A 13,482-nucleotide genomic window follows, 5' to 3' on the forward strand; every position below is an offset into this window, starting at 1 on the left:
TGCCTCCACTAAATGGATGTATACAATGCCTTCTTGCAAGGAGATTTGTTTGATGAGGTGTATATGCAAGTCACACAGGGATTTCCCAGCCAGGGGGAGAACAAAGTATGCAGGCTGCAAAAATCCCTATATGGATTCAAACAAGCCTCAAAACAATGGTACTTGAAGCTTACTAAGGCACTGCTTGAATCTGGCTTTACTCAAAGCCATTTTGATTATTCCTTATTCACAAAAAAATTGGATACAAGAATGGTGGTTATACTGGCTTATGTGGATGATCTCCTAATCACAGGAAATGACCATCAACTCATTTTGGAAGCAAAGATGGCACTGTTGGGAAAACACGGATAAATACAAAAATATATATGGTCAAAATAATGGAAACAAAATGGGAAAATAATGACACCAAGAATTTTACGTGGAAACCCTTCTAAATAAGGGAAAAACCACGGGCTAAGAGGAACAACTGATATCATAGTAAGGAATTTTACACTGTGTAGCCACGAATACAATACTCAAAGTGACTACTACACACTCAAAAGAAATAACACTCTTTTGATTTCCACCTTACTAAAATATCGCTCACACTCTATTTTTCTTCACAGACTATTTTTCTTGTATAGTCTATGGAAACCTCACATCTCTCTATATTTTTCTTTCTTTGTGAATTGGTGTATTAAATGAGGAGCTGAAGAGCTCCTTTTATAGATGCAATTGCATTGCACTATTCAAAAATCATGCCACCGAAAATTTGCATTGCTGCAAACTTTGTTGACAAAAGAAAAAAGGTTTGCAGCTATTGTTGACAAACAAATTCAGCTGCATTTTCTTTACAGCAATTGCAGCTACAATTGTTGACCCAAAAAACTCATGGGATGGATCCCACAAATCTCCCCCTCCAGTCCCATGTACTAGAATGAGGTATCTTCATCTTCTCAGAGAGAGCTCATGCCAACAAGTTCTTTGCATAACTCAAACTTGTCCCTTGTTACCACTTTGGTCAGCATATTTGCAGGATTCTCATTTGTAGAGATCTTTTCAACCTGCATAAATTCGTCTTCTATCTTTTCTCGAATCCAGTGATATCTCACGTCTATGTGTTTCGTCCTTGCATGGTACATAGAGTTCTTGCTCAAGTCTATTGCACTTTGACTGTCACAATAAACGCCATACTCCTTTTGATGCAAGCCAAGCTCTTGAAGAAATTGCTTGAGCCATATCATTTCCTTGCCAACTTTAGTAGCCGCAATATACTCAACTTCAGTTGTAGATAGTGCAACACGCTTCTGCAACTTCGACTGCCATGATATAGCTCCCCATGAAAAGGTAAACAAATATCTAGTAGTGGATTTTCTATTATCAAGGCACCTGCCATATCATCATCTGTATAGCCCTTCAAGATTTGATCTGATACTCCAAAACACAAGCATTCATCTGAGTTTCCTTTAAGATACCTGAGTATCCACTTCACAACTTCCCAATGCTCTTTTCCCGGATTTCGAGAAATCTGCTGACAACACCAACTGTATGAGCAATATCAGGTCTAGTGCATACCATTGCTATACATTAGACTTTCGACGACGAAGGAATATGGAACTTTGTCTATGTTTTCTTTTTTCTCCCTAGTTGTAGGACACATCTTCTTGCTCAACTTCATATGACCAGCAAGAGGTGTACTAACAGACTTATCATTCTTCATATTGAAGTGCTCTAGTACACGTTCAATGTACTTTTTCTGTGACAAAAAAAATCTTCCTTTCATCTCTGAGACGAGTAATTCTCATGCCCAAAATTTGCTTGGCATGACCCATGTCTTTCATAGCAAAAGACTTACGCAACTCTTTCTTCAACTCGTCAATCTTGGAAGTATTCTTGACCACAATCAACATATCATCCACATACAACAAGAGGATGATAAAATCATTGTCTGAAAATTTTTGTACAAATACACAATGATCTGAAGAAGTCTTCTTATAGCCTTGCTCCCCCATAACAGATTCAAATTTCTTGTACCACTGTTTAGGAGCTTGCTTTAGGCTATAAAGACTCTTTTTGAGTTTGCACACAAAATTTTCTTTACCTTCTACTTTGAAGCCCTCAGGTTGTTCCATATAAATTTCTTCTTCTAGGTCACCGTAAAGGAAAGCCGTTTTCACATCCATCTGCTCAATCTCTAAATTAATACTAGCAGCCAAACCCAGAACGGTATGAATCGAGGACATTTTCACAACATGAGAAAATATTTCGTCAATGTCAATACCCTTTCTTTGACCAAATCCCTTAACAACCAATCTAGCTTTGTACCTTGGCTTCAAGTTGTGTTCTTCAACTTTAACTTTGAACACCCACTTATTATTCAAAGCTCTCATGCCCTTGGGCAATTTTACCAACTCATAAGTGTGGTTCTCATGCAGAGACTTCATCTCATCTTGCATGGCTTCAATCCATTGATCCTTGTGCTCATCTTCTATGGCCTCCTCATAACATTCAGGTTCTCCCCCATCAGTGAGTAATATATACTCATTAGGTGAATAACGAGAGGAAGGAACCCGTTGTCTTGTGGACCTCCTAAGCGGAATATGTGATTCGTCCACAACTTCATGAGCATGAGGATCATCAATAACAATATCATTGTTATTATCAACATCAACATGTTGATTCGATACATAATTATGGGCGTCACCATGATCATCAAGCCCAATAACATCATGCATACTTGTGTGAGGAACTTCATCTAGATGAACTATGCCATCAAAACTTGAAGATTCTAGCTTCTCCGCTTTGTCAATATCTTCAATTGTTTGATTCTCCATGAAAATAATATCATGGCTTCTCACAAGTTTCTTCTCAATTGGATCATATAGCCTGTAACCAAATTCATCAAGGCCATATCCAACAAAGATGCACTGCCTTGTCTTGGCATCTAACTTTGACCTCTCATTTTTTGGCATATGTACAAAAGCTTTGTGTCACGCCCCGAGCTACACCCTGGGCGGGATCGGCACTCGGAGACCATTGTTGGCCCCAAGCGAACCCTTGGCTTGGCTTTCTTAACTCAGCGGAAACCTAACTCAACAGAATAACTCAATGCCATGGAAGGTCATAAGACAACTTAAATGATACAAATTTGGCCAAAAGGCAACTCGAATTTCAAAATAGAATATTTACATATATACATAGATGAGAGACTCAAAACTAACTGACTGACTGTCTATGAAGCCTCTAAAATACTGAGATGGATGTTGGGACAAACCCCGCAACATCCTAATAAAACAAAACTTAAGAACACAACTAATTGAGTCCTCCGGAATGCAAGGAGGCTCACCACTGACTCTGGAGTGCTCAGCTGGATCAACGGCGTACTGGATGCTGATCCTGGGTACCTGCATCTGCATCATCAAAAGATGCAGGCCAACTGGCATCAGTACATGGAATGTACGAGTATGTGAGCTGGACCGCTAAAGAACAACTTAAGATTGAAAGGAATACAAAAGAGAACTTACCTTGGCTCTGTACAACTCAAGAATAACTGAACTTAGTATATGAAGCAATAAGACACATGCAATATATAAAGCTTTGTAAAACTATTTAAAACATGACGTAAAAATCATATTTATAATCTCATGAAAATACCATGCTTCCTCTCAAAGTCTACTTGTGCAATGCATGAATGAAGTCCCATACCCCCATCCATACTAAGCAGAACTTATCAAGGAACCAAGTTCTTTCTACTGCTGTGGGAGTTTCTCTAACCGATAACCACCACTATGAAACTAAGTGGTGATACAACGTTTTACCTCACGTTGCCCAAGGACCATCCTATACCTTGCCGTGATATATGACCTTACTATTGCTTAGTGGATCCGCTAGCTTAACTTTCGTGGTCATCTAAAAAGTATGACCCGAGAAATCGCATGTTGGCTACATAGTTCTATGGGGGCTGTGAGTTCTTTGAACGCTCCCCCAATTCAGTGCTCAAGACTACTCCCAAAAATACTTTAGCTCATAAGTGTTTTAAACACATCTTTCTTTAGTTGAGATAATTACTCAAAACTTAGCCCGAAGGCACTTGAAAACTCTTTCTAAAACGAACAAATCAAAACCATATTTTTAATATGATCATTGATGACTCGAGATATTCATACTGCTTAAACATTGATGGTATATCTAGAGACCATACTGTTTAAACATTGATGACATACTCGATTTGTCATACTAATCATACTTTAGAAACTCTTTCGCAAAACTCATCTTTTCCTTTTTTTTAAAAGAGATAGTGCTCAAACTTCTCAAAACTCTTTTGGAAATCTCAGTTTCCTCTCAACTTAAATGTGAAAACACTTATAAACTTCTTTGGGAAATACTTAGTCCCCTAATTACTTTTGAGAAATGCACTCAACTCTTGACTCTTGACTTATCTCGAAACTCTTGACTTAACTGGAAACTCTTGACTTGACTGGAAACTCGATACTCTTTACTCGACTTGAAACTGTATGCTCTTTACTATTTACTTAACTTGAAACTTGAGACTCTTTACTTATCTTGAAACTCTATACTCTTTGCTTGACTTGAAACTCTATACTTAACTTGGAACTTGAGCCTTAGAATGAAGTGAAAACTATCAATGAAGACTCTTGAAAACTTTGAAGACTTGCTTGGACTTACTTAACTTCTAAGCTTGACTTCTAATTTCACTTGACTTGGAAACTAACTTCACTCGAATTGGAATTATGAATTCAAGGTGTTTGATCACATGTTATGGAGGGATTCTTGATGTTTAGACGTACTTTGGAGTGTCGAAAACAACTATGAAACATAGGTATAATACCTAGGAACATGCATGAGAAAGTGTGAAAAGAATGGGGAAACTTGGCGTCCTTGGCGCTCTGCAAGACGCAGAGCGCCAGCCCTTGACGCTCAGAAAGTCAGTTGAGGCACACTGTAGGGCGCGGCGCCCCAAGGGGTGAAGGCCAGAGCACTTCTTGGGGCGCGACGCGCCACCCCTTTTCTCCGACAACTTCAACTTTTCTCCTTCTTTTCTCCAACTCTAAACCTTCTAAACTTCAAGGTTTCCAGCCCCAAACATTTAGAATCATCAAAACCCTTAATATACACTAGATTCAACTCAAAAACACAATCAAATAGTGTACTAAATTAACAAGAATTTCCAACAACACAACCAACAACGTCAACAACATAAATCAACAACACCAACAACACAACCCAACAACTCCAACAACATGACCAACCTTTTCTCAAAAATAAAACAAGTTTGGTGTGTGGGGGAAAGGATCAACCCACACTAAGGACTCACATACCTTACTAGGGATCACCCCCGACGATATCCACGACGGAAACTTGCTTGATCTCCTCTTTCTCCTCTTCTTCTCTTCTTCTTCTCTTCTTCTTCACTCAAAACCCTCACTCTCACTCTTTTAAAATGGGACAAAATGATCCAAAAAATCAGCCTAACACTATAATATAACCAAAAGAATTGGTTAGTGAAAAGACCAAAATGCCCTTAAAATTTCCGGACAGATTCCCTTGCCAACTGCCCAACTTCCAAAGGGCATAACTCGCTCATACAAACTCGGAATCGAGCAAACTCGGTGGCGTTGGAAAGATCATTCCACAAGCTTCACAATCATAACTGGAACTACTCCTAACTCATCCTGAACTAGGAGTTGTGACTGCTCAAAGTTGGCCAAAAACTCACTGATTTCCATACTTGGCCAATTTTCCAGATTTTTAAAATTCTTTCCAAAAATGAAAATTTCCAATTCTAGGCCTCTTCAATTATTTCACATTGCCGGATGTTACACTTTGCAACCAAATACTCTCAAATGGTCATAGGAAACATCATTTCCATATCAAACACTATTTGGTACATCACTTTGCAAAGCAACAGCAGGAGATGGATTAATAACATGTGCAGCGGTCAATAAAGCCTCACCCCAAAATGAGTTCGGCAACTTTTCTTCAGAAAGCAAACATCTAAATCTTTCCATCAAGGTTCTGTTCATCCTCTCAGCCAAACCATTAAGCTGAGGAGTCTTAGGAGGAGTCTTTTGGTATTTAATACCTTGATGCTTGCAGTATTCGTCAAATGGTCCACAATATTCACCACCATTATCAGTACGAATACATTTCAGTTTCTTTCCAGTTTCTCTTTCAACTGAAGCCTGAAACTGCTTGAAGACACCTAACACTTGGTCTTTAGTCTTCAAGACATAGACCCAAAGTTTTCTCGAGCAGTCGTCAATAAAAGTGACAAAGTAGAGTGCACCACCCAATGTCCTTGTCTTTATTGGACCACATAAATCAGAGTGCACCAATTCAAGCAACTCTGTCTTTCTTGAAGGAGGGTAAGACTTAAAGGAAACTTTATTTTGTTTACGAGCCAAGCAGTGCTCACACTTTTCTAATTTAGCACTTTTGAAATTTGACAATAATTTCTTCTTGGCTAGAACATTAAGTCCTTTCTCGCTGATGTGGCTAAGCCTCTTGTGCCATAACGTTGAAGAGTTGTCGCTTTCAACCACATTCACCATATCAACACAAGCAGAGGCCGTAGTCCAGTATAGACCACGACGTTTGTTACCACGAGCCACAACCAAGGAACCCTTAATGAGTTTCCATTTTCCATCACCGTTGGTACTAACATATCCTTCATCATCCAAAACACCAACATAAATCAGGTGCAGACGAACATCAGGAGCATGTTTCACATTGTTCAAAACTAGTTTAGTTCCAATACTAGTTTTCAGACAAATTGTACCAATACTAACCACCTTAGAAATAGTCTCATTACCCATACTGAAGGTTCCATAATCACCAGGAGTATAAAAAGAGAAAAAATCCCTCCTTGATGTCACGTGAGATGCGGCACCAGTGTCCACAACCCAGCTTGACTCATCACAAGCAATATTTATCATATCCGCATCAAGGACGGTAACAAGATCTTCGGTGGTGACGGTGGCTAGGCAATTTTCATTGCCATCTTTTTTAGTTTCCTCTTTGTTTTTGTTTTCCCTCTTCAACTTCCTGCAGAACTTCTTTGTGTGCCCTTTCATGCCACAATGATAGCACTCAATATCCTTAAGTTTGCCTCTGGATTTGCTCCTATTTTGTTCTCTATTATGAGAATCACGAGTTTTGTTTCTCCCCCCGGAGCTAGTTATCAGGATATCTAACGAAGAAGAACCTTGAGATTTTCTTCTTATCTCTTCGTTCAAGACACTACTCTTGGCAGAATCTATTGAGATCACACCATCCGGAGCAGAATTTGACAATGAAGTTCTAAATGTTTCCCAAGAGTCTGGTAGGGAACCAAGTAGAAGCAAGCCTTGAATTTCTTCATCAAATTTAATGCCCATAGCACATAATTGGTTCATGATCCCCTGAAAATTATTCAAATGGTCTGTCATCGGAGAACCATCATGATACTTTAAACTCAGCATCTGCTTTATTAAGAACATTTTGTTGTTGCCAGTTTTCCGAGCATACAAACTTTCAAGATGCTCTCATAGGGTTCGTGCATGTGTCTCCCCAGAAATATGGTTCAACACATTATCGTCAACCCATTGCCTAATGAATCCACAAACCTGTCTATGCAACAAATTCTACTCTTCATCTGTTTTATTATCAGGCTTTACAATGGTAAAGACTGGTTGATAAAAATTCTTGACATAAAGCAGATCTTCCATTTTCCCCTTCCAAATGGCATAGTTAACACCATTCAAAGTGACCATTCTACTTGTGTTGGCTTCCATCGTTTTCCCCCCAAAAAAATAGTTATTGCAAACCAAAGTAAACCTTTTCTGATGTGGAAGTTCAGACTATGCTGCAACCACAGAGCATACTCAGATAAAACCTTGGTTCTGATACCAGTTTGTTGGGAAAACACGGATAAACACAAAAATATATATGGTCAAAAAAATGGAAACAAAATGGGAAAATAATGACACCAAGAATTTTACGTGGAAACCCTTTTAAATAAGGGAAAAACCACGGGCTAAGAGGAACAACTGATATCATAGTAAGGAATTTTACACCGTGTAGCCACGAATACATTACTCAAAGTGACTACTACACACTCAAAAGGAATAACACTCTTTTGATTTCCACCTTACTAAAATATCGCTCACACTCTATTTTTCTTCACAGACTATTTTTCTTGTATAGTCTATGGAAACCTCACATCTCTCTATATTTTTCTTTCTCTGTGAATTGGTGTATCAAATGAGGAGCTGAAGAGCTCCTTTTATAGATGCAATTGCATTGCACTATTCAAAAATCATGCCACCGAAAATTTGCATTGCTGCAAACTTTGTTGACAAAAGAAAAAAGGTTTGTAGCTATTGTTGACAAACAAATTCAGCTGCATTTTATTTACAGCAATTGCAGCCGCAATTGTTGACCCAAAAAACTCATGGGATGGATCCCACAGGCACTGCAGTCCAGGTTCAAAATTAAAGATCTTGGTGAAATGAAGTACTTTCTTGGGATTGAGATTGCAAGATCAAAACATGGCATCTTGATGAATCAGAGAAAGTTTGCTATGGAGTTAATCACATAATTGGGACTGGCAGGATCTAAACCAGCAACTACTCCTATGGAATTCAATCAGAAGTTGACAACAGTTGAATTAGATGATCACAAAGGAGTAAAGGGAGATGACAAGTTAGAGGATGCAGGACCATATCAGAGATTGATTGGAAAGCTTTTATACTTAACCATGACTATGCCAGATATATCATATGACATTCATACGCTCAGCCAATTCATGCATTGTCCAAAGAAGTCTCACATGGAATTTGTTTTAAGAGTTGTGAGGTATATTAAGAATGCTCCAGGACTTGGTGTTCTTATGAGTTCAAGGAAGTCAAGCAAGCTTAGAGGTTTCTGTGATGCAGACTGGGCAGCATGCCCTATGTCAAGAAGGTCAGTAACAAGTTATGTGATGAAGCTTGGTGATTCACTGGTTTCTTGGAAGTCTACGAAGCAGACAACTATATTTAGAAGTTCAGCAGATGCAGAATATAGAAGTATGGCATCAAGGGTATCAGAAATAATATGGCTTGTTGGGCTGCGCAAAGAGTTGAATATGAAGGTTCAATTGCCAGTGACTTTACAGAGTGATGGCAAGTCAGCAATACAAATTGCTGCAAATCTCATTTTTCATGAAAGGACAAAGCATATAGAAATCGATCTACATTTTATCAGGGACAAAATTCAGGAAGGAGTGATCAAGACTGAATATGTTTCTTCAAAGGATCAAGAGGCTGATCTATTTACCAAAGCTCTAGGGAGAGGACAACACAACTATCTTGTAGACAAGCTAGGGATGATCAATGTTTTTTCATCACCTAGCTTGAGGGGGAGTGTTGAGAATGAATAGCACATGGATTGATGACATGGAGGCTTCACCTGGATCAGTGACATGGCACAAGTTAGTTAGTTAAGTTGATTATTGTTAGAATAGTTAGTGAGGTGTAGTTGATGCAAATTAGTTAGTTAGGAAAATGTACAGCTCAGCTAGATTAGTTAGATGCTTTTATTTTGTATATAAAGATAGCCAGATACAACTTTGTAGTTCATACGATTGGAATGAGAATTTTCCATTTTCACATTACTCTTCTCTGTGATTAACAACTTTCTCTTCATTTGAGTTAAGATCTGTTGCCTCCATTGATGGAAACTTCTGCATACTCATGAATTTTATCAAGAAGTGATTTAATTATAATCTAGATTGTGAGTACAATTTTGTGTATTCTCTTTATTCCTCTTTTATAAATTTTCTATGCAATTTGAAGGCAATTAGTAGCATAATATTTCTCAAATATATGAACGTTTGTCAAGGCGAATTGTGTAAGCTCTTGATAACAAGAGTTACTACGTTCATATTCTTCAAGATCTTTCTACTTTTGTAACAAAGATGAGAAGTTACTTAATTTTTCAAAATTACAAGCAGTGTGGCAAGGATATGATATCACAAGTGCCAAAATATCGAAAATATTCTGCTCAAAACAGTTGTATAACAAGAAAAGTACACATGTTATAACAAGGTTTAAATGGTGTCACGACATGGATACTGAAAATTCATAGTCAAACAAAACTTGCTTGAGATTGACGCATAGTAACTAGCATTATTATTATTGTAATAGTATGATGAGTTTTTATTATAAGAGTACATTATTTCGAGTTATAAATTTAAAAGTACAATGTGCATTTAGAGCAGTTTGCTTTGATTCCTGGTTGTCCCGCCCATGCTCTTCAATGGTAGGGCGAGTTTCTTCATATACAGAGTTGACCTTCAAAGTGACTTCGTTTTTTTATCCCCTGCATGACATTGGTAAAAATATTAAGAAAAAGTTGTCTACACCATGAAGTGTTACAAAGAAAAGGTAATCATACCTCGTACTTGGTGACTTCTTCTCGTGCTTCCTTTGATGACTTGTTTACGACTGGAAGATTTGACCTTCCATTTGGGTGTGCACCGTGACTTCTTCCACTTGGGAATGCGTTGAGACTTCATCTTCGTTGTTGAACCAGATACAATATTATAATTCTTATGTGACCTATTACTTGGTTCCACCTTATATCTGCAGTAAGAAAGCCAGATTATAGTATCATAGGCACTACTTGAAAATTTTCTCTTATTACTGTTCACAATTATATCATTTGTATTTGATAAATTTTCTTTGTAATGATGGTGATGTCCGGTCAGTTTGCCTACATTTCAACTAATTTCACTAGGTACCTGCAACCTCCAGGTAACACAAGTATTGACTAACTCTGTCCACCAAGTCTTTGACAGTATTAACTAAGCCGAGACATCATGACTCTCGTCCACTTCATTGGCCACTATATGTTTGCTACCTACTAAGTATGAAACAGAGTTCGACTACTGCTTATGGAAAGATCTGTTCATTTTGTCCAGAAATACCATTTTCAGCCCGTCTATCGATTGAATCAGGGACTGAGCTCTTGTTGACAGACAAAAGAAGAGGGAATACAAATAGGGGAAGAGCAACTCTACTCATAGAAAGACATAACGAACATGCAAGATCTATTAATAAGCCCGTGCAAATGCAAGATTTGTACAAACTACAACAAATAAAGTTGAGCATTACCTGTCATTCCCGTCTTTCCAGACATGATTGTACTCCTGAGCGAAGATAAAAACAGAAGTAAAGAATAAGAAATGAGATTGACAAACTCATATCGAATTTAGAAGCATCTATTCTGTTTTAGAAAACAGAAAAAAACATCACAAGAAACTTAAAGTTACCTTGAATCGTTGAGACTTAGCACCCAAAAAAATACAACAGTTTGCAGCTCCACACAGACAACGAACAGTTGCACCAGCGTACCACTCAAAATAATAATTAATTGTCAGCTCCATTCCAACAGATACATCCTTCATTGCAAATATTCCTAATCTTGTTTCCCCTAAGACAGTCCATTTCCTCGTTTCACAATTTGGTCGGCTGGGAAATTCAACAACATACAGTATCAGTATTATCAATCGACACCAATTAACCATCATAATGTGCCACGGACTGACCAAGATGATTGACAACCGTTGATTCAGCACTTACCATGAATGATTTAAGAATCTTGCAAAATTTCCCTTCCGCGTTGAGTCAATGACATAATTAGTATCTAGAGAAATCATGTACGTGTCCTTGACCTCTGCACCACAAATCATATGAAATTAGTACTGATCTGTAGATGAACTATTGGCAACCATCTCTGATGTCGATAACTTACCATGAGCTTCATAAACATGAGACCGTTTTTTTGCTGCTTCAGATGATATCACTTCTCCACAGTATTCGATGATGAACTGTCCTGCCTAATAATGTAAAAAGAGTTTTAAAAAAATGCAGTTACCGCGCAAAAGCCTCAGTTCTGGAACTTTTTTTTCACATAAACGTCTGTATATACAGAATTACCTTTATATTCTCATCAGCTAAAAGACCCCAACCACGTCCGTTAGTTCTGAACAACTTAGTTTTTGCATATTCACGTTTCTGGAATATCTGTTGTATGTTTATAAATCGATAAGATCAATGTGAAAGTCGTATATATACTAATAAAAAGAGAAATAACAGAGCAAATGTTTCAACTATATTAAGTGAATCATCTAATTTTACCTGATTTTCGCAAGTATCACCACACTGACAGTATCCCGGTGTACATTCAGTGTTGGTTAGTACATTCAAACATCTTTCTACACACGCACTTTCTGGATCACTAGTATCATAGTTGCATTGACAAATAGCAATATTGTCTTCTTTCAGTTTCTTATGTCTGTAAGTTAAAGGATTCTTAAAAGAAAATGCAGTTATAAACCGGAAGGGAGATCATTGTTAAATGATACTCCCTCCGTCCCTTTTTAGTTGTCCACTTTAGAAATGGCACACAGATTAAGGCAACAATGATTAGCACAGTGAAGTTACAATTTTACCCTTATGACAACTTTTCACTTCAAAATTACAACCACTTATTTGAATTCAAGTGAAATAAATTGGAGGGAAACAACATACACTTTTACAATTTTCAAGAAGTGTAAATAAGGGTATAATAGGAAAAAATTTGTTGTCCTTTCTTGATTTGTCAAAATGAACAACTAAATAGGGACAACTAAAAAAGGAAATATGGACAAGTAAATAGGGACTGAGGGAGTACAAAGAAAAAGATATGAACTCACTTTCGTCTTAAAAATACATTTTGAGTAATATGAATAAATGGTGTTACTCCTTCTGGCAGTTGGACCTTCAAAAAAACGAAAAAAAAGGTAACAATTCACCTCATTAATTACTTGATGTAAATAAAATGGTATACTGCAATGCATTACTATTATATATATGATATTATCATACCGAATATACAACACACAATAAGCAAATCAAAAATCAAACAACTAATTGATTACATAAACTATTTCATCTTTATGTTATTCAGTAAGCCCAATTTTTCGATAAGTAAATTTAATTAATAATAAGATGGGGCTGGAACTGTAGAACACGTCCATTAATTTTCTAAAAAAGCAGCACTAATACGTACCACATTGCTTATATCTTCGCCTAAATGCATCATCTATGCTATGCAACCTTTGTCAGAAATCTGGAGAACTCCAAAAACTCAACAAAGTAAAAGATTTTCATCAATTTCATATCCATGTACAAGATCATGCGCACACAAGAAAGAAAAATTAGTCATCAATGGATGTGACTATTAACTAAAAATGGTCCATTTTGTGCTTCTTTGTTATGGAAATGCAAATGTGACCACCAAGAATAAAATGTTCATTTTCTTGCTATTACATATGAATAAGTAAAAACTAGAAAAGTATGATTCCCTTCAACCAAGAATTTGGACTCACAAAAGAAATAATTCAAATTTTAGAAATCTCTTAAACATAGAATTACCAAATTTTAAAAATCCTACACACTGGCTTAACATATGTATAAG

The 13,482-nt window shown here is 37.2% G+C and overlaps 1 protein-coding gene across 1 annotated transcript; it reads right to left on the bottom strand.

Annotated features, from left to right (window-relative positions):
- Window positions 1-10,315: 10,315 nt before the first annotated feature.
- LOC125817265 (histone-lysine N-methyltransferase ASHH1-like) lies at window positions 10,316-13,107 on the bottom strand. Its single transcript, XM_049496809.1, has 10 exons — window positions 13,075-13,107; window positions 12,719-12,783; window positions 12,162-12,318; window positions 11,961-12,047; window positions 11,776-11,860; window positions 11,604-11,697; window positions 11,294-11,492; window positions 11,136-11,170; window positions 10,417-10,604; window positions 10,316-10,341 (listed from the first exon to the last, which is right to left on the bottom strand). Exons 1-10 carry the CDS (start codon window positions 13,105-13,107, stop codon window positions 10,316-10,318), a joined length of 969 nt encoding a protein of 322 aa, XP_049352766.1.
- Between the last annotated feature and the right edge of the window lie 375 nt (window positions 13,108-13,482).

This window comes from Solanum verrucosum, unplaced genomic scaffold (genome assembly GCF_900185275.1).
Source record: "Solanum verrucosum unplaced genomic scaffold, falcon-dt-bn FXZP01000259.1, whole genome shotgun sequence".
NCBI classification, from domain to species: Eukaryota; Viridiplantae; Streptophyta; class Magnoliopsida; order Solanales; family Solanaceae; genus Solanum; species Solanum verrucosum.

What these genes read in the sequence shown, in the direction of transcription:
- LOC125817265 (XM_049496809.1), bottom strand. Translation starts at nt 13,107, where the DNA reads ATGATGCATTTAGGCGAAGATATAAGCAATGTG. An exon ending in AGATTCTTAAATCATTCATG is followed by an intron (nt 11,493 to 11,603) that starts GTAAGTGCTGAA and finishes TGAATTTCCCAG; the next exon opens with CCGACCAAATTGTGAAACGA. An exon ending in TGGAAAGACGGGAATGACAG is followed by an intron (nt 10,605 to 11,135) that starts GTAATGCTCAAC and finishes TTCTTACTGCAG; the next exon opens with ATATAAGGTGGAACCAAGTA.